The following is a 25,642-nucleotide window of genomic DNA, read 5'->3' on the forward strand; positions in this document are numbered from 1 at the left end:
TTCAATTCCTTACGTGGGTGACTGTCTGGAGTTTGTACATTCTCCCCGTGTCTGCATGGGTTTCCTCCAGGTGCTCCGGTTTCCTCCCACAGTCCAAAGATGTGCAGGTTAGGTGGATTGGCCGTGCTAAATTGCTCCTTAGTGTCCCAAGATATGTAGGCTAGATAGGATTAACCATGGTAAATGTGTGGGATTATGGGGATAGGACAGGAGGGGGGGGGTCTGGGTAAGATACTCTGTCAGAGTGCACAGACTCAATGGGCCGAATGGCCTCTGTGCTGTAGTGATTCTATGGCCTTTACCTCCTTCTCCGCTTCCTTTAGTTCCGACTCCTTCTCCTTCACTCTCATGACAAACATCTGTCTCATCTCTTCCTCTTTTTTCTGGAGCTCTCCGAGAAATTCATTCCTCTTTGCCTCGTATGTTTCCTGCAAGCTGCAAAAGGAATCCATTATTTACCTGACACTAAGAACTTGCAGAGCTCAATTAACGCTGCCAGTTAACTTTACAGTAAGCAATGATAACGCATGCAGAGAGCGCTTAACTGGGAAGGGGAAAATCATTGGCATTTCCACTCAACTCAAACATTTCATGATCAGCAGCTCTTGTGCAGGTTTAAGGTGGAAAAGACAGTCAAATTTATCTTCCCAGATAGATCTCTATAGATCGCTAGACTATTAATCCAGAAACTCAGCTCATGTTCTGGGGACCCGGGTTTGAATCCTGCCATGTCAGATGGTGGAATTTGAATTCAATTAAAAAAAAAACTGGAATTAAGAATCTACTGATAACAATGAAACCATTGTTGGAAAAACCCATTTGGTTCACTAATATCCTTTCGGGAAGGAAATCTGCTGTCCTTACCTGGTCTGGCCTAAATGTGACTCCAGAGCCACAACAATGTGGTTGACTCTCAACTGCCCTCTGAAATGACCTAACAAGTCACACAGTTCCAGGTCAACTAGGGATGGGCAATAAATGCTGGCCAGCCAGTGATGCCTACGTCCCATGACTGAATAAAAGAAATATCAACAACAGTCAACTTTTACAGCATTCCAGGACAACTAAGGTGCGAACCTTTACATTTCTAGGATGTGGTACGGGAGACTAGGTGCAGCCTTATTGGTGCAGGTATTGCAGAAACTCGGATCTCGTGCCAGTGCACTCTGTACCTGAAGGGTTTGTTATCAGGATCTGTATCCTTGAATCCCATCTCCTCCAGTTTACAACGCCGGTACAGCTCATAGTGACGGGTGTGCGTCTGTTCCCGGAGGTCCTCCATATTGACTCGGATTAGCATCTCCCTTAGCTTCACAAAGTCACAGTGGTTTTCATTTTCCACTGCATTCAATTTAGAGTTTTAGGGTTAAGGGGTGGAAAAAAAAACATGTTAAAATTGTAAAACAAAAATCAGAATATTAGACTCCATCTTCCCAGGAGGAAAGCCAAACAGCAACCAGGTAGATGCCACACACTGATTAATTCAATTTGCTCCATATGGACATTGTTGTCACACCTCACGTTCACTGGGCAGTGGATATTAGGATTGGGGTGGGGGAGGTGGAGGTGCAAGTGGGATGTGCCATTAGTCTTTAAAAATACACCTTTGCAATACAATGTGTATCCACAACCAATGGTTTGCGGAAGGCGTATACTGGCAGACGAGGGTGAGCAAATAAAAGGCGAACTGAAATCAAAGCTGGAGCTAAAATCAGCATTAGCGGAACTGGTGACTAACACACTGAATGAACAGACTTGCTCTTCTGCTCGGACGATGCTTGCAGACATGTGTCAGGACATTCTAACCGGGACTTTTAACATAAGCCCTCGTTTCATTTCTCCGTAACACAGCGTCACTTCTGTATGGTCTCCAACAACAGGCTTGCTGACTACTATGGAAAGAGGATGGAGTTGGGATTTCTCTTAGAGACAGCCTACAACCCAATGATAAGAGATCCTTACCAAACACACTGAAAGCTGATGCCATTCAATCTTCAAAGTCTTCATGTTCTTAATTTTTTTTTAAATTCCCCCTCCTTCATTTGTGGACCTCTGAGACCCTAAACCAAGTCTTTAGTTTTCACGAGCAAGTGAGTACAAGTTCAGAGCAGAGCTTGCCCCTGCACCCGCCCAACATTCTCACGATGGTGCTTTCAGCGAGGGATATCAGATAACCATCTGGAGCCGAAATCCTGGACAATTAGCTCCCACACAAGGAGCCAATTGTCGTGCTTTTACTGCCTGACTGAGATCAGCTAACTCAGCAGATACTGATTAGCCACCAACTAAACACACTGCGTGGAGATAGCAAAGCAACAGGGGGCATGGAACCCTCGCGTGTGAAAGAACACCACCTAATAAAGGAATGTTTCAGTCACTTACCCAGAATGTAAACCTGCAGCGTTGCTACACAAATCGCACTGCAGCTGGGCAAATAACCAGTAAAATAACAACCCTCACAGTGCTCGCAACAGTGACATGGCTGGATCGAGAATACGCCGAAAGTTCTGCAAATGGGAGGCCCTTCCAAGAGTGTCATCTAGCAAGAGTGTCATACATGAGTCCGGCAATAACTCCCCAGTCACACCATTATAAAACAGCATCACCCTGGGCCATTATGGTTAACACGTAGGAAGCATAAAAATAAATAAAAGGAGAAAAGTGGATTCAAAGACATTTTACTTTGAATGGTGATGTGATGGCATTGCATTGTGCTGGACATTAAGGAACAGCCACCAACAAAAAAAACACTGAAGTAATTGATCCATCCATGTTAAGCAACATCAGGGAGCTTTGTTTGTAGTTGGCGAAGATTCCTGCCATCGCTTTGTCATGAAACCAGCTATGAAACCAGCTTACCCTGCACAGTGCCCCAGGGGTACTGACGTGCCTTCATCATCTTGTTCCCAATCTTGATTTCCTCTGTGCTCCCAACTACAGCAAACGGCAAGTGTGCCTGAAATACGTAGAAGTGCCCGTGTTAATTGCTCTGATAAAATATTTTATAATACAAATCCTATCGGCTTTAATTTTAAATAATACAGCCATTAAATCATGCCTGAAAGAGCGATTCAATTAGTCCCACTCTCCCATTCTCTTTATGGAAACGGTGGCACAGTGGTTAGCACTGCTGCCTCACAGCACTGAGCACGGCTGCCTCACAGCGCCAGGGACCCGAGTTCGATTCCCGGCTTGGTCACTGTCTGTGTGGAGTTTGCACGTTCTCCCCGTGTCTGCGTGGGTTTCCTCCGGGTGCTCTGGTTTCCTCCCACATCCTGAAAGACGTGCTGGTTAGGCGCATTGACCCGAACAGGCGCCATAGTGTGGCGACTAGAGGAATTTCACAATAGCTTCATTGCAGTGTTAATGTAAGCCTTACTTGTAATTAATAAACAAACTTTAAACTTTTTTCTACAGCCCAACATGTTTTCCCCTTTTATTATCTGTTCAATTCCCTTCCGAAGTTATTTTTGAATCTGCTTCAACCGCACTTTCAGGCAGTGCCTTCCAGATCATACATGGCAGAGGCAAGAATTCCCATCCCACCCCAGTTACTGACTCTCCTGCAGTGGAGACAGTTTCCCCCATCTAATCTATCAAAAGCCCTCATTGTTGGAAAATTTAATGGAGGTGAGAGCTTCAAAGAGAATAACCCCAGATTCTGCAATCTGCCACATAACTGAAGACCCCATCCCTGGTACCGTTTTGGCAAATCTCGTTTGGAAGATGTTGACAACATTCCGATATTATTTTGCCCGGAATTGGACACAATACACCAATAGAGAGCTAACCAATTATTTATAAAGGTTTAGTACAACACCATACCCATGATCACCACATCCAAGTCCCACTACAATAAAAACAGACCCACATACTTCTATTTATAACATTGAGGATCATGTACAGTGCATCACCACCATCTCAAGGGCAATTAGGAATGAGTAACAAATGCTGGTCTCACTAGTGACGCTCACAACACACGGGAAAAAATGTTTTTCTTTTATAAAACAAACAGACTTTTCAGCTTGTCCAACCTGATTCAGAAGTTTCAGATCATTAAGCATGAGGGAACTATCAGAATGAAATAAATCACAAAATAGGAATAATGCAGCTGTGTATCATTCAGAGACACTGTAATGTTATGGGAATAACACATTAAAAACTTAAGCCCCCGCAATCACAGTGCGGAGTTAATTTACTCCAACTGAAATTAAATACTTACTGAAGCGAGTGTGTGGCCTTATCCGGCAGTCACAGTATTCAGGTTTGTGGAACATGACATTCTAACATTACTGATATGGTGTCAGAAAGAATACATTCACCCATACACATGGAGGGAGTTCAGCTCAAACATCAGGCACATGCATCAACTTTGCCACTCGAGGGCTGATTTGACAGGTTTTGAAGTGACAGCTTGGGGCCACAAGCGATGCACTGAGCTTTCACAAGAAAACGACCTTGGTTCTTTCATGCTCCAATAAAATGGCAGTGTTTCTAAACACAGTGTAAATGCAGCAGGCACAAGATGGATAGGATAAAACAATTACAGATTTACACTTCTTTATTAGCTCTTTTGCAACCTGACTTTCCTCTCTGAATAATCACAACATGAATTCAAGAACGCTTTTCTGCAGACAAATATTTGAAGATGGAGAAACAAGTATGAAAGGAATGTTGGGACGATGAACAAAACCCCAGAATGGACTCTCACGGAGGAGAGAGGAGCATGAGGGGGGAAGCGGGTGAAGTGGCGAACGCCTGCCCGCCAGAGGGAAGCGGGGAGCGTAGCTGCCAGTGCCTGTCACACTGTGCACCAGGGAGCGTAGCTGCCAGTGCCTGGCTTTGCTCACATACAATTCCAGCACCATGTTATATGGTTAACTCTGATGTTTCCCCAGCAACAAGAGATGCACAATCTCCCATGTTAAAACAAGTTAAAGCCAATAGCGTAATGTGAGTTAATGACTTGCAGCATTTATGATACACCATCAGAAGTTTGCTTAATTCCGGTCTTGGACAAAAATAGCTCCTTATACAAGGCACTGGCTGCAAAATCACTTTCGCCTACAGTTAGCCTTCCAAATATTTACTATGATTTGCCAAACAATGCCAGTGCATGCCAGTTTACATGTCCCTTGCAAAATCTTCACTTCAATGTCACCTTTCTATTCTGCCCCATTTTTCTTTGGAACCAGTGTGCCCAATAGGTCACTTATAGTCAGAGCACAAAGTATTAATCTGGCAGACCATAATTTCTGGTTCCGTCTTAAATTGGAAGAAAAAAAAAAAGAGAGATTCCAGAAAACTCACATTCATTGTTCCATTTATCTCTGCTACTGTCTCATCGTCTGTTGGGAACTGGTAAATCTGCACTCCATTGCTCACCAATTCACTCATTATCTTGATCTTGAATTTCTGGAGCTCATTCTTGGAGATGGAATCTGCTTTGGCAATGATTGGGATTATATTGACCTAAAGAATAAAACAGAAAAGGACACGGTTTAAATGCTTTTTGCATGGTGTAGGTTTGCATAACTTAACAGCTATAAGTCCGAAGCACGCAAAGGCTTCATATATTGTGGATAAAACAGTGAGTTGGGGGCACAAATTGCCTTGGGCGGTTTGATGGGAATTGTGAGCTGAACATCTGCGTTACAAATTTTCAGGGGAAATGAGAAACAAAAAAGGGAAATAAAAATGGGTGGAGAAGCAATCAGAAAAGGATCCCATCTCTTCACTAGAACATCTGGAGCTGTGCTAATACAAAATGTGTGCCAATAGTTAGTCAGTAGGTACGGTAATGGTAGAATTCTTAATTTGCATTTTAGGCCACAAAACCGTGGGATCAAGAGGGGTGGCAGAGGGGAATGCAATTCAGAGAGACAGGCAAGAACAACAGTGAAAAGTCAGGGAACACTTGCAAGTAGTGCTTCCTTGGTCTATATGTTTCTACTCAAACATGGAAAGAAGCCTTGCTGGACCAAGGTCTGGGAGAAGCAAGTAAGCAAATATCTGATTTGAGAATAGGGAAGCAACTGTCTGCAGACAAAGCCCAGAGTTGCGAGAGAATGAGGTTATGTTCCATTGGGAAAGACTAAACAGACTGGAACTTCTTGCTCCAGAAAAAGGTCAAGGGGTGATCTCATTGAGGCCTTTAGCAATATGAAGGGTTCAATATGATAGATGTAGAGATGTTGTTTTTGCTTGTGGAACAGTCCAAAACTCAAGAGTAGCAAATACAAGAAATCCAATATCATAAATCCAATACAGAATTCAAGAGCAACCCCTTTACTGAGAGGGTGAGGTGTGAACTCTCCACCATTTGGAATGGTTGAAGTGAATAGGTGCATTTAAGGGAAAGCCAGATAAGGGGCAGAAAGGAGCAGAAGGATATGCTGATGGTGGTGAGGAAGGAGGAGGTTGGGAGAACGTTTATGTGGAGCTTAGATCAGTTGGGCCAAATGGCCTGTTTCTCCAAATTCCACGCATTCCACTGCCATCTGTGAATGACACTCTGAAGAGTTAGCATTTGGAGCTAGAGATTGAACATTGACAACTCAACAGTTAATGATTACTGGTAGGCAGAACAATTAGTCCTGGGGTGAAGCTGTAAAAGAATGTTTGATAGCTTGAATTCCAAATAAACAGGTCAAGTTCTCACTCCTGCAATTTCAGCAAAAGATAAAAACATCCTGATCACTACAATAATTAAAACGCTCCAAAGGAGGGTTAAGATTACGTGACCCTCTGAGTGAAGATGGTCCTCCCCCCCCCCCCCCGTAACTCCTTCAAGGCTGGTCCCCAGGTCTCTTGATGTTGAGAAAACGAGGTGGATGGCCTGCACCTGCCAGTCAGTGCTAACGGCAGTCTTTGTCTGTTACTGAGAAGTAGATAACGATGAGGCGGCCCACCTTATTTGTCCTCTCCCAGGTTGAAATAATTCCTGATAGCCGAGCAGGTAAGATACTGCCTGTTCATATGAAGATAAACCGACCATCAAAAAATCCCAGGATTAATTATTTGGGTAGAAGTGTCTGCTGCATCCATGCAGCCAAACCAGTGTTGCTCGTTAATAGTGTTTCCAAGCTGGTTGGTCAAATCAGTAAAACCAAGACATCTTTACTCAAGAGTTTATTGATTTGTTCAGTCTCTCAGCACTCCTCCCACTCCCCCAGTGTCCCAGCTGTCCCCAATTTAAGTGTGAAGTACTTAATTAAACAATGCGCATCTTAACAATATAATTAACATACAATTAACATTGTGCTATGTCTGGCATGGCAGTCTCCAACTCAGTACCAAACCAGACAAAGATAACTAGAATTGGAAACAGAATTCTTCACACTGCAGTAGCAAGGACTGTTCTAAAATTGGAGTTAGGTGCCATACCCTGTATTTGACTGGGTAATGCTTAATACTGACTGTGGGTGTAAAAATAATCGGAACAATTGGAGCAATTGTGTAATCCTACGCTTGCAGGGAGCACAGGTCAGAGACAGGGTATCCAAAATCTTGGCCCTAATTTGTCCAAACTGCATTCCCAGCGAGTGTGATTACTTGCGGGAAGCATGGGGACACCCATGGTATTCCGTTCTCCAGCACCAATATCCATCGCTGAAAAAACACAAACATTTAATATTGGAAAGAGGAATAGGGTTCTCTGGACTGCAGCTTTAAACTTTTAACCTCCTTGTTCTGCATTAAATTGACAGTACACGCAAATTTTAGTTGGTTTTCATTTTCTATACTCTAAATATTCTGATCAATAGGCTTAAAGCCAATCTTTCACACAACAACGGGAACTCTTGGACTTAAGTCTCCTGAAAACCAAAATAACCCCAAGGACAAAGAAGTAAGAAATTAGGACATAAATCACATCGTTATTGTTTGGATGTTCTTGTGAAATGTAGATTATACAGATCAGCACATTGAACAAGAGGAGCAAACAGGAAGTATTTGCATCTGACATCAAATGTTTGGTAAACAACGGGACTAATCAACCACCAGACACTGGCATTTTCTCTCCCCACCCACATCTTAATTTATTTATTTTCTCTCCTCTGAGTCTCTTTCATGATAGATATGGCTCCCCAAATGAACCTGGCTCTAGACCTTTGCCAGCACCATTTGGCAACCACCATTCCCCAAGTGCACAGGGGTAAGTCCGTGAACCCATTTTCCTGTATCTGAGCAGAGGAAAGGCAGTGGAGTGCCTCCTGGGTCCCGACTGCACATTGACAAGCATTGATTTGAAAGACAACCTATATTGCGGTTTGAAAAAACATACATTTATATAGCACCTTTTAGAATCTCAGAATGTCCCAAGCAGCTTTAGAGCCACTGAAGTACTTTTGAAATGTAGCCACAGTTATTAGTAAGGAGAGGTCTTGTGGCCCCAGTAGTAAAGGCCAGAAGTTCCAGTTTAAGTCCTACTTCAGGACCTGATGGCTGTGGAAGGTATTCATAACATGGCCAAACAGCTCAATTGTCAGCCTGTAAATCCCTCCAATAGACCTGATGGCAGACAGTGAGAGTCAGGAGTTTCCTGGTCAGCCATACTGCAGAAAGCAATGGAAAACCATTGCAGGACATTGCCAAGCATAATTACGGACCAACCCAATGAACGTTCATGATCACCTTAGGGCAGGGTACCTGTTGGAGGATGAATTAAGGGAAAGGTGCTGGCCGACTTGTACACAGCTCAAGTCTGTTGATGAGGCAGAGGGTTGATGAAGGTAGTGCTGCTGATGTGGTGTACATAGAATTCCATCGACACAACAGACTTCTGAGCAAAGTTAGAGCTCATGGAACAAAAGGGATAATAGCAACACGGATACACAATTGGTGAAGTGACGGGAAACAAAGAGTAGTGGTGGCGAATGGTTATTTTTCGGACTGAAGGAAGGTTCACAGTGGAATTCCCCAAGGATCGTTGTTAAGATCCCTGCTCTTCCTGATGTATATTAATAACCTAGATCTTGTGGTACAGGACACAATTTGAAAATTTGCAGATGATACAAAACTTGGGAGTAATGTGAACTGTGAGGAGGGTAGTGTAGAATTACAAGGAACAGAGACAGGTTAGTGGAGTGGGTGGACAAATGGCAGATGGAATTTAATGCAGAGTGTGAAGTGATTTGTTTTTGTAGAAAGAACATTAAGACACAATAATAAAATAATCGGTACAATGCTAAAGAAGGAATTTTGGGTGTATATGTGCATAAATCCTGAAGAAGGCAGGCAGTTTGAGACAGCAGTTAATAAAGCACAGCATCCTAGGTTTTATTAATAGGGGCGTAGAGTACCTAAGCAAGGAAGGTTTGTTAAACTTAGATAAAAGGCTGGTTCAGCCTCAGTATTGCATCCAGTTCTAGTCACTACATTTTAGGAAGGATGTGAAGGCATTAGAGAGGGTGTAGAAAATATTCATGAGAATGGTTTTCACGGATGGGGGGAACTTCAGTTATGTAGATAAATTGGAGGAGTTGGGGCTGTTTTCGTTGAAGAGGTGGAGAGGAGATTTGACAGAGACATTTAAAATTTTGGGATGTATGGATAGGATAAGGAGAAAGCATCAGAGGACACAAATCTAAGGTAATTGGCAAAAGAAATAATGGTGACATGAGGAGAACCTTTTTCACAGTGCATGTTAGTATCTGGAATGCAGCTCCTGAGAGTGTGGTGGAGGCCGGTTCAATCGAGGTATTCAAGAGGGAAATTGGATTATTGACTGAAAGGGCAATGGAGAGAAGACACTTGGTGAATTGCCCCTTCAGAGAGCCAGTACAGTGCTGTAACCATGCTGTGATGAGGTTCTGATAGGGTTCTGATATATTAGACTGCAAACATAAGAAGGGCTACTCCTCCCGTGCTACACCCCACCTTACTGTCCAATTTTTTCATGGTCACCAAATCAAGAGACTTTAAAGAATGGCCGGTGGGAGCGATGAAGTACAGGCAGACGTGGATCCGACTGTCATGGTAGTTGTGCAGCGTGCGTTTGATCTTCAGCTCTTCCTGCAGGTAGGCTTCAAACTGAGCATCGATAAACTCGACGATAGACTTGTAGCTGCAGAATAAGAGGTCACAATTTTTAATTTTGATGCCAAACAGAAGGAAATTACAAAGCAACTTCTATTTTTGGACAGAACTAAAAAAGGGATCGTTTATATAAACTGACTCACAGAAACAGCTGGACCAAGCAGAAAGACAGCAAACAGTAGTCTGCCAGAGAGGAAGTGGGGACTGCCTCAGGAGGATTAACCCCATCCCACTGCTATGCCTCAGTCAATGAGAGTGGGACTGGAACAGGTTGGGAACAAGTAACCTGCACGCCATCCCCACTTGAAGCTCTTGAATGACAGGGCCCTGAGATGGGCGCAACTTAATGAGAATAGTCCCAAGTTTTTCGAACTCCAAGCTGAACTACCAGTGAGGAATTGAGACAGTTTTCCCTGGGACAAGGAAACAAAGATCAATCTGGACATTCTCCTACTCCTGAAAATCTCATTACGCCATGCACAAGAATACTCATGATTAGAAGAGGTTGTTGAATCTATTGAAGCTCATTGATCCATCTCGCCAACCATGGTTCCCAATTACACCTGGTACTACCTGGGACTCGAGGAATAGGGCCTGGGTGGGACTGTTGTCAGTGTAGACTCGATGGACTGAATGGCATCCTTCTGCTCTGTAGGGATTCTATGATGATATCCCAATGTTGTAATCTTCATTATTGTGTTTGGTAAATTATTTTAAACACTTATTACTCTGAGTAAAGTAGTATGTCCTAATGATCTGTTCTAAATTTACCATTGTTAGTGCATATTCTCTGGTCCAATTTTCTCTGGGTACTCTGAAGTAATCATCTGGGTTTATCCAGATTACACCGAACTTCTCCCTTCACTTTCTGTAGACAGGGTCACCAGTGGCCTGACCAGCATTTAGTGTCCATTCATATTTGTTCTCATGAAGGTGGGCCTTCTTGAACCACTGCAGTCTTTGTGGTGAAGGTTCTCTCCACAACAATTGTTTGCAGCTAGTTGATGCACTTCAGAGAGCACTTAAGATTCAACCACCTTGCTGTGGGACTGGAGTTACATATACGTCAGACCGCATTAAGGACAGCAGCTTTCCTTCCCAGGAGGACCGTAAATAGGCTTGGCACATTGGGGCCTATTTCTGGGACATAACTGCTATTTGCAAGCGAACTATTGGACCTATTGGACAATCCAACAGTTTCATGACTACCTTTACTGATGCAAGCTTTTTATTTCCAGATTTTGTCAACTACTGTGATGGCATTTGAACTCTCTCTGGATCTGCTGTCCAAGCTTCTGGTAAGTCTAGTAACATAGTAGGACGGCACGGTAGCACAGTGGTTAGCACTGCTGCTTCACAGCTCCAGGGAACTGGGTTCGATTCCCGGCTTGGGTCACTGTCTGTGTGGATTGTGGATTGTGGTCGGTGCAGACTCGATGGGCCGAATGGTCTCCTTTTGCACTGTAGGGTTTCTATGATTATCACTACACCACCATAATACTGCAACCAGCAAAGGTGAAACTTGTCCAATCTTTCCTCATAACTCACTCCGTCACACTTGGAAACTGGGTCTCACTGTTCTATGTGCAATTTCCAAGTAGATCTCTTTTTGACAGCGTGGTGTACAAATCTGAATATATATGGTAGGACCAGGATGTTGATCAGCCTTCATACAACTTGCATAGAATTGGGCTCTGGCTACAATATTCTAACAATTCATTAGCTTTAATTACTTCACAACATTGCCCCGACACAGATGTGATGAGGTTGCCATTACTCCCAAGTCTCCTAAATCTCCTCGTGCAACTCAATATTTTCTACTAATTACAATCTACGAAGAAATCCCACTCCACTTGAAAAGTAATTTGTTACATGATGCACCTTGAGACATTTCAATATGGTAAAGTACTACACAATTTAATTAGTCTGCACCCACATTCAATTTAACTTGACAAGCCTATCAAATTGCATAACTAGGCTCAACCATTTTGTAAATTAAAACTACATCATCCGCTTCCACAATGGCTTAATTTTTTGTTCTATTAGCAAATGTGACCAGTTCATAGTGTTTTTCTTTACTAGCCAATTTGTGGAGCATTGTGAGCGAGGTCTAGTAGCAGGTTGGGTACTTGTGCTTTTGGGGGTGAGGGGGGGGAAGAGGTGGAGCGAGTGACTGATTTACAGGACAGTGGCAAAGCTCAGGAATGTGCCCCACTGCCGCCTGGATTAGATCAGCATGGACTGTGGTTTGTCCAGGGATTGATCCTAGATTCTTCCTGGACCGTACAGTTCACTGCTATACTTGCTGATGCCTTTATCCACTGAGCCACTATTGGGAGGACCCATATGTCCACAAATGACAGGAAATGATGACCGTAATGGAAGAGATTCTCAATGTGAATGACTCATCGACCCTCCCTCAGATCAGACACCATTGAAATCCTGCACTTATTGCCTTCTCCACACAATCTCTCTACTTTGGTTCTCTGTCCACGGTCAGGAGGTGTTGCATACAGATAAGCAAGGAGCTCCACAGGGTGGGCTGACATGCAGAGCAGTTTTGAGCTGCCAAGATGCAATACAAACTCTACAATCAGAGGTGGGAACTGGAGTCCTCTCAGTTGTGAGTTCTTAGTTCCCGTCTCAGGACACTTAGCCTAATAAATATGTCAGAATACAAATATTTCTCTCTCTTCCCCCAAATATGGTACCATCGTCCTTTAGGACCACTTCTCCAGTGCACCTAGAATTCTGTAAAATTCATGGAAAGATTTCATTGCAAGACCAAATAAACCCTGTGGCAGGTAAGTATAGATCATGCAGCCCCATCTGTCAAAGGTTGACAGACATTTTGGTATTACCATTTTTTAAATGTTCCCAAATAATATTTTTATGTTACTGTATACAGCAGTATTATACAGCTCTTTTAAAGTTAATTTTACTGTGTTCAGTGCAAGATCCTAACACCACGTTGTTTAAAGTAATAGCTGTCACTTCACATCTAACTGAACTCCAAGCTTCTTTGTTTTGCAACATTGACTCAGATCGATGTTAAAGACTAAACCAGGTCCCTTTAATCAGCTGGTTTTGTACAAAGCTGAAGTCAGTGGGATTAACCCTCATGATTAACCTTCACCTTTAGCGGTACACAGCGGTATGTGGGCTGCACGGTGGCACAGTGGTTAGCACTGCTGCCTCACAGCGCCAGGGACCCGGGTTCGATTTCCGGCTTGGGTCACTGTCTGTGTGGAGTTTGCACGTTCTCCCCGTGTCTGCGTGGGTTTCCTCCGGGTGCTCCTGTTTCCTCCCACAGTCTGAAAGACATGCTGGTTAGGTGCATTGACCTGAACAGGCACCGGACTGTGGCGACTAGGGGAATTTCACTAACTTCATTGCCGTGTTAATGTAAGCCTTACTCGTGACTAATAAATAAACAAACTTTTAACTTTACAACAAGGGAAGGTGAATTCCATGACTTTAGACAGTTGGTGCCAGACGTCTGTTTGGATTTGCAACATTAAAACTTCACTCCAAAATAATTAAAATCAAGAGATACTAATCGTGGGGTGGAAGAAAGCAGTGGGACAGAAATTCTGCAGAATTTGGCAGAACCACCTGGGAGCCTCTTGTGTATAAACAGCCGGTTCTGGGCATTCTTTCATCATGTGACATCCACAAGTGCTCGACAGCTGTGGATCATCCACAGAAGGGCAATTAAGGCAGTGCCATTGCTTAACAAGTGTCTCATTTTACACTTGCTTTTGTTTGTCACCTCTCATCTCCTCTGGACAACCCAACACATTCAACCCAACAAGTTCTGGAAAGAGCCTGCTTTTATGTAATCTTTCCTAATCTTTTTCCATGTCAACCAACTCCATCAAATCACCTTATTCTCCTCTGCTCTAATGATAATTGTGTTCCTGTTTCCAGTGTTATGGTTCAGGTCAGAAACTCCAAGTGTTTTATGAAGCCCGTCTGAATCATAGGTTTTGCATCCTGAATTTGGCTAGGATAAGCATGAGATGTTTCACTTCAGGTATGATTCAAATGACCCACTAGGGAGCTTTTATCAAACAAAGTTTATTCAAGAACATAGTTAACATGTATAGTAAGAAAATTAGCAAGAACTTTTATCAATTACTAACAAGAAACAAAACAATCACTACAATGAATAACTCATGAATATCTCTAATGTGTTCCAATTAAAATCAAAATCCACTAAACAAAACCCTTTAAACAGGTTTATCACCACGCAGGCTAACGCTCACTTAATACTGGAATCCAGTACCCTGGGCTGAATGCTGATTTCAAATTATCTTGAAAACTCAGAGCAGCTTGCAATCTTCAAAACATAGATTCTTTACTGCAGGATGGCAAACAAGATGTGATTTCAGCTAACTGGTAAAACTTTCAAAATAAAAACAGAGAGCAAGAGAGACTTATTTTACCTATGTTTCTTACGAAACTGAAAACAACCCTTGTCATCTGACCGGCACACAGTTTTTTTCCTATTTCTTCTCCCACCAATGACATTACCTAAGGCTACAGAGCTACAAAGCTACAGAGATCATGATTTTTTAAAAAACTCTTAAAGGGACACTAACATCCCACCAGGCAGAATCCTAGAGAATCTGCACTTGACCCCTCTAAGTGTCCCAAGTTTCTTCCTACAATATGGAATCCAGAATGCACACAATACAGTAACAATGGTGTTGGTAAGGGTTTCGCATAAGTTTACCATTATAATTTGTTCTTTACGTTCTATATCACTGGTGATAAAATCTAACATTCTGTCAATCTGTTCATCACCTCGGGTGCTTCATGTCACCCGGAATCCTAAATCTACTTTAAAACCGGTACCATTAATCTATTTACAACAAGCACTCCCTCACATCTCCCGACATTGAATTCCTTCAACCAACTTTCTTTCCCATTTCACCATTTTATCAATATCCATCTTGTTTGAATTATTTACCATGCCTGACTCTATTATCTGAAAATCTGGATACCACCTCCAAACCCGTTAAGTAAATTATCAGAGATCCCCTGTATCCACCAGAATAAGCCCAGAGGTAAAGGTGCATTCAAAAAGCAGCAGGCACCTCTGCTAAATTCAGCACTCCCACAGTACTGCAATTGTCATCGGCCTAGCTTTAATGTTGGGGTCCAGAAGCGGGCCTTGAGCCAAACTAACATTTAGTGCAAAGAAATTAAATTCAGCACATCGAGGCACAGAAATTACAATAGTGTGTGAAAGTTGTTTCTGACCTTTCTTCCTTGTTAATCTGGTCCCCAAATCCCACACTGTTTACGATGGACAGCTTCAGGCGGACATTACTTTCCTGTAGTTCATAGTTGTTGGACTTTATGTGGACTCCTGGCTGATTGTGAGCTGCTGGATCACCTTCGAACCTGGTGTTGAACAGGGTGTCCATTAAGGTGGACTTTCCAAGACCAGTTTCACCTAAAATCAAGGTAGGTTCAAATTGTGAAATAAGCAAAGTGGCCCGAAGTACGACACCATCAATTATCTTCTATGAATGCTGAGACACTAGCACTGCAAATCATACTAAAACTGTGGTGTTGGGAAAAGGACACACTAACTATTGGCTGTAATTTCTCCAACAAGGTGAAGTATGCTGAACAGATGTACAGTTTATGTCAGTTTTTCTTGGCAGAGATCAATCCTCACCAGTAACTGGCAAGAATTACTAACTCCAGTCAGAACAGAGGATAGCATTGTCCACGAGGGTTAGAAAGGGTGCGAACGTGGGCTAAATGTTGCCACAAGCTGCCAACACAAATAGAACAGAAACTGCGTAAGCAGCACACACAAGAGCACTAGGCAACGGGATGACAGAGATAAAACAAAGGCACTAGTGGGAAGACCCTTTACTTACAAGAGACTAGAAATACGCAGAGGTTATAACGTGGCTGCACCATTTCATGCAAGCTAATCACATTCACCTGCCATGCTCCCACATCCTGTTGATCCAATTTTTCTTTTATATATACACCAATTTAATCTAATCTTGAATGTGACATTGTTACTTCCATTTCTGGTTGTGGCAGAATCAAACAGCAATGTGGATAAGGCTGCTTGCTAACCCACTGCCACATTTTAATAGTCAAAATGAAACTGATTCAACAGCATCTGACAAGTAATGACACCACTGACATAGTTGAGCAGAGTTTGTGCAGGCATGAGAGACAGGAGACAGAGAAAGAGGAAGCCACAGAATGGGCGCAATTCAAGTTCCTGTCCGGTGCTAATGCCTGCTGGGATGTGTATCCACAGGCACTGATTAGTTAACTCTCTGGTATGCTGCCCCAAGCAGTCAGGCAACTTGAGGAGGTGACTGAGCAGGAACAAAAAGTTGGAGGAAGCGGGGGGACAGCAAGAGCACTGGGAGGCGGCAAGAGAGGTGAAGAGGAAAGGGAAGTGAGGGGAGGGGGAAAGGGGGAGAGAGCGCGAAGGGGGGGGGGCAAAAAGAGTGGGAGAGAACCCAATACTTGAAACTTTGATATCGTCTTCATCAAATTGCATATGGGGAGAGCTTTAAGTCATGAAGCTCTTTGGTTAAATAGATGTCCTTATCACTTTAAACTTTCCCACATTGAATCCCATCTGCCATGTTTCTGTTTATTTCACCATTCTGTTTATTTCATCCTGAATTCAAATTATCCTCAATATCCACTACTTTGCCAAGTTTCCCACCATCTGAAAACTTTATAAGGGCTCCCTAACACCAGAGTCTAAGTTGATATTAGACTTGAGGAGTAATGGGCTCAAAATTATCCTTTGGGGAACTCCACTGCGAACCACTTTCCAGTCCGAAAAACATCCATCCAACACCACCGCTTCCTGCCACTGAGTCAATTTCATATCCATCCGGTTAATTTCTCCTTAATACCTATGGGCTTTCAATTTCTTAAGCCTCCTGTGTCTACTCCTGTTTGTTTGAGACATTCAAACCAACTCAAATTAAGTTACTCCAGATGTTCCTATAAGGATATATGCCATGTGAAGGTGAATGGAAACAGAATGATCCATACTGGAGCCTAATGGATTTGATCCCCAAATGAGAGGAGATGGCATAGTGCTATTGTTACTAGACTAGAATCCAGAGCCTCAGGGAAATGTTCTGGGGACCCGGGTTCGGATCCCACCACGGCAGATGGTGAAATCTGAATTCAATAAAAACCTGGAATTAAAAGTCTAATGACGACCATGAAACCATTGTCGATCATCATAAAAACCTACCTGGTTCACTAATGTCCTTTAGGGAAGGGAATCTGCCATCCTTACCTGATCTGGTCTACATGTGACTCCAGACCAACAGCAATGTGGTTGACTCTCAAATGCCCTCTGAAATGGAGAGCAATTAGGGGTGGGCAATAAATGCTCGGCCTATCCAGCGATGCCCATATCCCATAAAATTAATACATTTTAAAAAGTACTGAGAGAGGGACCATTTGCCTTGAATCTTTTAACTGGTTGGTATTTCGCCATTAGTTCCTAATATCATGAAAATGAAGAGAAATGATAATGGAAGGTAGTGGTATTTATAGTACAATGGTGCATCTTACTCTGACTAAGAACATTACTTGTGGAAAATTACTTCCATTATTACAAAGCTGTCCTCCTCTGCATTTACCCCAGGGGCATGTGCTCAAGAGGCATATTTCACATTGTGTGTAATGGATGCAATTCAGTAGTATTTCTTTTTAAAACAAATATGAGTGTACAACTTAGGAGCAGGATTAAGCCACCCAGCCCGTCGAGCCTGTCCTGACATTCAAGAACATCATGGCTGATCTGATAGTAACCTCAACTCCTTACTTCCACCTATCCCTGACAACCTTTCACCCCCTTGCTTATTAGGAATCTATCTACCTCTGGCTTAAAATATTCAATGTTTCTGCTTCCACAACCTTTTGAGGAAGTGTGTTCCAAAGGCTCAGATCAGTAACTAATCAATCAAGCACAAAAAATGACCCAACTAGAATTAGCCGATGTCCTGAGGCTTTGCCAGTGAGCAGGTAAAGAAGAATGTGCATGGTCCAAGTTGCAGTAGCACCAACTGTTTAGGTGCATCCATCATATATAAAGCCAGCAAGTTCCAGCAGGAAGATGTCCTTCAGGAAGCCTTGTTAGGTAGTTGACTAATGGGTCAGCATTTCAGGTGAACCGAAGTTTTGGATACAGCTTTAATTTACTCATTTTGATTGTCCCTTACATATCAAACAAAATACAAATCAATTCTTCAGAAGCAAAAATCCAACCGCAGTTATACTATACTGTTTACTGAAGTCAAACTCTCCTTCTGCCTCATTAGAACTTGCTATATTTGACTCATTCATCCATTCTCCAATCTATGTGACTGTGAGAAAGTTTCAGAAAGTTATGCTCTTTCACAAGTTAATCTTAGATGGATGAGAGTGACCTTAAAGTCCATTTGATTTTATTCTTCCACTGAACAAATCCTACTATCCTGTCACAGAATCTTTACAATGCAGGAGGTCATATAGACAATCAAATCTGCACTGGCTCCCCGAAAGAGCATTCTACCTAGTCCCATTTCCCTATCCCCGTAACTTTGTACATTTCAGATAGCAATCAAACCCTTTACGATACCTCAAATCAAACCTGCCTCCATCACCCTCCGAGTAAAATAAAATTCCTTACATTACTTTTACCCGTTATTTTGAATCTGTGCCCTCTAGTGGCCAGGTGGCACAGTGGTTAGCACAGCTGCCTCAGTGCCAGGGTCCGAGTTCAATTCCAGCCTTGGGTGACTGTGGAGTTTGCACATTCTCCTTGTCTGCGTGGGTTTCCTCCGGGTGCTCCGCTTTCCTCCCACAGTCCAAAGACGTGCAGGTTAGGTGACTGGCCATGCTAAATTGACCCTTAGTTTTAGGAGGATTAGCAAGGTAAATATGTGGGGTTACAGGGGATAGGGCCTGGGTGGGATTGTCAGCAGAGTAAGAGTTTTAACAACACCAGGTTAAAGTCCAACAGGTTTATTTGATAGCAAATACCATTAGCTTTCGGAGCGCTGCTCCTTCGTCAGATGGAGTGGAAATGTGCTCTCAAACAGGGCACAGACACAAAATCAAGTTACAGAATACTGATTAGAATGCGAATCCCTACAACCAACCAGATCTTAAAGATACAGACAATGTGGGTGGAGGGAGCATTAAGCACAGATTAAAGAGATGTGTATTGTCTCCAGACAGGACAGCCTGCAAGTCCAGGAGGCAAGCTGTGGGGGCCACTGATAATTGTCAGTGCAGGCTTGATGGGCTGAATGGCCTCCTTCTGTCTTGTAGGGATTCTATGATTCTAGTTCTTGGTGCTCTCGTATGGAAACCATTTCTCACTGTTTATTTTTATATTGTGGGATGTGGGCTTCACTGGCCAGAGCACTTTTGTTGCCCACCCCAATTGTCCTTGAAAAGGTGACATTGAGCTGCCTTCTTGAACTATTGCAGTCTATATCCTGTCCGTACCCCTCAGGATCTTGAATACCACTATCAAGTCAGGCTTCTTTTGTGTAGGCAAACAGTTCCAATCTCTTCTCAGAGTTACAGTTCTGAATCATATTCAAGAATCTCCCGTAGCTTCTCCAATTTCTGCATATCCTTCAAGTATGGCACCCAGAACTGGATATAGTATTCCAGATCAGGCCTAACTGGCGTCTTATACACGTGACTTCCTTACTCTTGTACTCAGTGCCCCTATTAATAAAACCTAAGATAGTGTTGGCTCTCTCAACATGCCCTGCCATCTTCAATGGCATATGTACATAAACACCAGGTCCCTCTGTTCCTGCACCACTTTTAAAGTTTCTCCTTTTGTTTTATAATGTCTCTCCATATCCTTCCAGTCTACATGAATCACCTCACACTTGTCTACATTGAACTTCATCTGCCACTTATCTGCCCAATCCACCAACATATTTTTTCAACTTCATTTGTGAATTTGCCATTTGCTGAATAGGTCCAGCAGTGTCCTGGCCTCAACTCCTCTTCCATAAATTAATTTGTAAAGCTGCAAGCATCAAATCATATTGGCGTATAGCTGAAGATGCCAACAGAAAGACTTGCATTTTTAGCAACAAAAACAGAAAAATGCTGGAAAATCTCAGCAGGTCTGACATTGCATTTTCAGAATGTTTTTCATGGCCACCCGAATGCCTCAAAGTGCTTTATTACCAATGAACTACTTCTGAAGTGAACTCCAGGAAGCTCACATCCTTTTTCAATCTTTCAAACTGTAGAAGGCACACGTCCCACATTAATAACATTGGCAATGTCTAAAAGTATGCTTGAATTAGTGGTTATGTCAATGGTTAGTAATATACTGGCCGGCTGTGCTGTGTTGACTGAAAGACATTCAGTGATCTGTTTGTTACACATGCCAGGAACCAGCAGGGGGAAAAAATAAGTTAATATCTCCATGAAGATCAAATTTGTAACAAGATGACAACTTCTGGTGGACAGAGAACCCATGACAAGTGTCTGAGATGGAAGGGTTCCTAAATGTAATTGATGTCAAGACATATTACCAATGAGCTGAAACACCAACACGTCTGCTTGCACCGCTAGTCTGCGCAGCTAAGCTTTGAAGTGGTTGAATTTTAAAAGTTGCTCATCATCAATTTTCCTCCTCACCCACCCTCAGGAAAGATAAAGATTCACACGACAGCTGTGGTCACTATTTGTGTAAAAGCGGCTCTCGATCATCTGTAATCACTTTTATGCAGGATGGAAAATATTTTTGTGCTGCTTCTTGATCTTGTTCCAATTGTGAACTTTTCATTTATTATGTTTCCGATTATCACCCATCCCCTATTTCCAAGTACTCTGTTTGAATCTTCTCCCTTCCTGGACATCCCTATCACCGCCGCTCTACCATATTTGCTTTCCACAGACATCCACAAGCTCACCAACTCCCACAACTAGCAGACGCTCTCTTCCCCAGTTCCACTTCCTGGAATGAGTCTCTTTGTTCCTCCAATTCACACATTTGTTGCAACGGCACCAACTGTTTGTTCTGAAAATGGGTGCAGACACAATGGGCCGAATGGCTGCCTTCCACGCTGTAACAATACGGAGATTGTGAATGGATTCCATTTTCCTCAACGGACTGACTGAATTCTCTCTTTTCTTAACTGAGGTTTTATTTAAATATGGGTCAGAAATGCCTTTTGACCACGTCTGTCCCATTTCCTGAGGCTCAACAGAGTCCACGTTATCAACTGTGACAGGTTCCCCACCATCCCCCGATCACATCATACAATACGTTGCATTCAGGACTTCATCGACCATTGACATGAGCCTAAAGTGCACATCTTCCCCTCCTCCCCATCACTTTTCAAAGCAGTCATTTTTTTTTTTTTGGGGAGGTGGGGGGGGCGGTGTGTGGAGCAGTGTTAACTGACTTGCTGTTTATGTTCCACTTTGGAATATGGTCACATACTGGGGGTTGGGAAGATTGAAGAGAGGAGGTAAACCTTGTTTGCTCTTTGGACCGTGCATGCCGTTTTTTTTAAAACCTATTTTCTCCCTTCCGCTGGATGCCATGTCTCCCGCTGGGAATTTATTTATTATTAGTCACAAGTAAGGCTTACATTAACACTGCAATGAAGTTACTGTGAAATTCCCCTAGTCGCCACACTCCGGCGCCTGTTCGGATCAATGCACCTAACCAGCACGTCTTTCAGAATGTTGGAAGAAACCACAGCACCTGGAGGAAGCCCACGCAGACACAGGGAGAATGTGCAAACTCCACACAGACAGTGACCCAAGCCAAGAATCAAACTCCGATCCCTGGCGCTGTGAAGCAGCAGTGTTAACCACTGTGCTACTGTGCCGCTCCCACTGAATTGAATTGAAGCCAATTCAAGCATTGCAGTTCCTAAGTTAATGGGGTAAAGGCCAAGACAGAACCCATATTTACTAATCTGCAAGGCCCAGTCCTGGACCAGACCTGTTCACTAACCTCCTTGAGATATTAGGAAACTGGGGAATGGAGGAGGAAAATCAATTATTTCTTTTATCATTTCAAATAGCAAAAAGCAATGAAGACAAATAAAGATACAAACTGAGTCTTCTACCCCTTTAGGCTAGAATTCATTGTGTTTGAAACAAAATAACAACTTTTAAATGATTTGTTTTGTGCCTGTGTTGTGACTCAGTGTATCTTGAGGTATTTCTCCTTTATGAAACATAGTAAGAAGTCTCACAACACCAGGTTAAAGTCCAACAGGTTTATTTGGTAGCACGAGCTTTCGGAGCGTTGCCCCTTCATCAGGTGAGTGTTTCATTTATGAAACATGCTAGAAATCTTTCCACAGAAATTAGTGCCTTGAAATGAAACTGAATAACTTTGGTTTAGCAGCCAAAACTCTGTGGAATACTTCTTTATAACATAGCTATGGGATCCAAGCAAGCTAATACCAGGTGATCGCAAGACCACTCCCAACAGTACGCATTACTTGTAGGAAGAGCAATGCAATCTTTATTACATGGCAAATCACATCCCTCATCCACCGCCCCCATCCTATACCGCCACCCCATGATCACCCACCCACCTCCCCAAACCCATGATCCTCTTCCCCCACCCCATCCCCAACCACAGGCAAACCACATTACATAGCACCAGGCAAGAAGCAGTTCACTAAATCACCTGAATATCTGATCATTTCAATTGAAAACAGATTAAACAAATTTAACAAAAGTTTTCTAGGGAGCAAAGCCACTACTGTGAGAGATGGGGGGGGGGGGGGAAAAATCAGCAAGTGCTTAAAAAAGCCTAAATTAGAAAAACAGAAAAGAAAATTGCCATCAGTTAGTCAGCATTTACAGTGGTTACAATGGTTAGCACTGCTGCCTCACAGCGCCAGGGACCCGAGTTCAATTCCGGCCTCGGGTCACTGTCTGTGTGGAGTTTGAGTTTGCACATTCTCCTCGTGTCTGCGTGGGTTTCCACCGGGTGCTCCAGTTTCCTCCCACAGTCCAAAGACGTGCGGGTTAGGTTGATTGGCCATGCTAAATTGATTCTAGTGTCAGAGAGATCAGCAGAGAAAATATGAGGGGTTACGGGAATAACCGTAACTGGGTGGGATTGTGGTCGGTGCAGACTCAATGGGCCGAATGGCCTCTTTCTGCACTGTAGGGGTTCTATGATTTATTAAGAAGAAAGAGAGGCGAGTACTTCAGGTTTCCTTCACAATGCAGGTATAACGCAGCCCTGAATTAACAAAAGATGTGCTCCCAAAGTGTTTGCTTGTTTTACAGCTGCTGTGCTTTCCCAGAATTTCCTATTACTGAAGCCATCACCGGTGTCCTTTAACTCATCACTATTGATGAGCTCATGAATCAGGAGTCTCTGGCACACATAAATGAAAGCTGGTCGTCACTTATTGTCAAGGAGCCCTCCATTTATTTCCCAAGCCTCTATTCAGAGTTGAGAGTGGGGAGCTTTCATCCAATGTGTTGGACACCAACTCAAAACACTTGCAACAAAAAAATGATTTCAAAGCAATTTGCATTTTCTACCCAAGGTTTGAGATTGTGTCCGTACTGGAACAGATTCGTTTCCTCTGATTCTTATTGGATTGCCCAACAATGATAAATTTCAGACTGAGGGCCGGATTGAGTAGTAGTGACGCCCAATGAATGTGGAGCAGTGACTGAATGGAGACTGGACAGTGTAGGAGTGTTTGTTCACAGGCTCTGTCTATACACATGTGCACACACCAACACACACACTGCTGCAGAGTACAGAGCCACATTTGTTCTAAATCCGAATGATTTTCAGTCTTTGCTCAGCACAATCCAGAGAACGGTGCAGTTTGCCTGACAAATCCCTGAAAAATGGGCACTGAAATAAAAGCAAAATGCTGCAGATCAGAAATGCTGGTAACATTCAGTTGGTCAGGTGGCATCTGTGGAGAGAGAGAAGGACAGTTAGCATCGCGAGTCAAATGTGACCCTTCTTCAAGGAAGAGTCACACTGGACTCGAAACATCAATTTTTGTCCTCTCTCCATAGATGCTGTCGGACAAGCTGAGTTTTCCCAGCATTTTCTGTTTTTATTCCCGAAAATTGGGGTTGCACTATTAGCAAGAAATTGGCCAATAAGTTCACAGACTGCAATATCTCAAGTTTCTGCAACTGCTCAAATCCCATTCTGAGATTCCAGCCATTACTTACATAAAAATGGCATCTTGACACCGGTCAGAATTCACTGCATTTCAAGAAAATCGCCTGCAAGTCAGATTTGCTGAAACTCATTTGTTTTGGCGCTGGTGTTTCCATTTATCATCCACCAGTGATCATAATGTACACAATTTAGTCATAATGCAATGTGCTTAGCACACATTTGACTCAACGTATAAATAATACCTCTTAACATATAAATAATACACACAAGTTGTTGCCAAGTGCTAAATTGATCCATTAGACTTGCAGGTGAATCACACCATGATTGATTTGTAACAATAAAATCAGGCTCTCAGTTTCAAATCAATATAATTCCAGCATTAGCTCATAAGTGAATGGAAGTTCATTTCATTGAGAACAAAAGAGTGGGAGTGGGAGTGTGACACAAGAATGCCCTTTAATCTCAATGGCAGGGAATCTTTATGAAAACAGAGTCTCATAAAAACCTTAATGACAGAGATAAACTCACAGCAACTTCATTGCGAGACGTCTCACAACAGCAGGTTAAAGTCCAACAAGTTTATTTGGTATCACGAGCTTTCAGAACATTGCTCCTTCATCAGGCGAGAAGGAGCAGCACTCTGAAAGCTGTGATACCAAATAAACCTGTTGGACTTCAACCTGGTGTTGTGAGACTTCTTACTGTGCCCACCCCAGTCCAACACTGGCATCTCCACAGCGTAATGCCTTTGCCCTGTTAATGTAAGCCTACTTGTGAAACTAATAAATAAACTTAAACTCCCTCTCCCTTTACTATCTCGACCACAATTTCCAGGAAGAGCACGAGGGATATAACATGCATTCATTCTCTTATTTTCTTAGAAAATGTGGGTTATAGCTCCAAATTAGTTCATTGGTTAAAGTCATCTGTTAGTCATGATTCAGCTACTCAACAATGAACTCAAACATTGAATCTCCACAATGCCATAGCAACACGGCAGTGCTACACAAGCTGCATTAGTTTATTTGGTATTCATATTGAGCACACTTTAACCTCTTCAAAATCCCAAATCATACTCATACCTATGCCTAATCATACACTATTCCATGTACTACACAGAAGCACAAGGCCATCTAATGCAGCGTTTATCTAAGGGGGCAGGGGTCTGTTGAAAAATGGGTTGCCAAAAATGATCCCAAAGATCACCTGACCTTTTTTTCCCCCATTTTCTCTCCAGGAAAAATCTTGCTGCAGTACCATGTATGATCACATGGGGCAAGAATAAACAGGTCAGCGCATCCTGTACATGCACTTGGCGCCAGGCATCCGATATGCAGCGTGGCTTGCAAGGGACAGCCATTTGTTGGAAGTAGGGCGCCGAATAAAATAATTTGAAAATCACTGATGTAATGGTCTTCAAAAGCATAACCT

General features: G+C 42.9%; 1 protein-coding gene across 9 annotated transcripts in view; it reads right to left on the reverse strand.

Moving 5' to 3' along the window:
- The window catches only part of LOC144493027 (septin-6), a 67,581-nt gene that overhangs the window by 12,191 nt on the left and 29,748 nt on the right, over positions 1-25,642 (reverse strand). For all 9 annotated transcript variants that reach the window (XM_078211826.1, XM_078211831.1, XM_078211824.1 and 6 more), the window contains 6 exons: positions 15,307-15,502; positions 9,880-10,066; positions 5,311-5,472; positions 2,860-2,956; positions 1,173-1,341; positions 303-435 (listed from right to left, as the gene is read on the reverse strand). In XM_078211826.1, the coding sequence (XP_078067952.1) occupies positions 303-435; positions 1,173-1,341; positions 2,860-2,956; positions 5,311-5,472; positions 9,880-10,066; positions 15,307-15,502 (944 nt within the window). The remainder of the gene's footprint in view (positions 1-302; positions 436-1,172; positions 1,342-2,859; positions 2,957-5,310; positions 5,473-9,879; positions 10,067-15,306; positions 15,503-25,642) is intronic.

Source organism: Mustelus asterias, chromosome 4 (assembly GCF_964213995.1).
Source record: "Mustelus asterias chromosome 4, sMusAst1.hap1.1, whole genome shotgun sequence".
Lineage (NCBI taxonomy): Eukaryota > Metazoa > Chordata > Chondrichthyes > Carcharhiniformes > Triakidae > Mustelus > Mustelus asterias.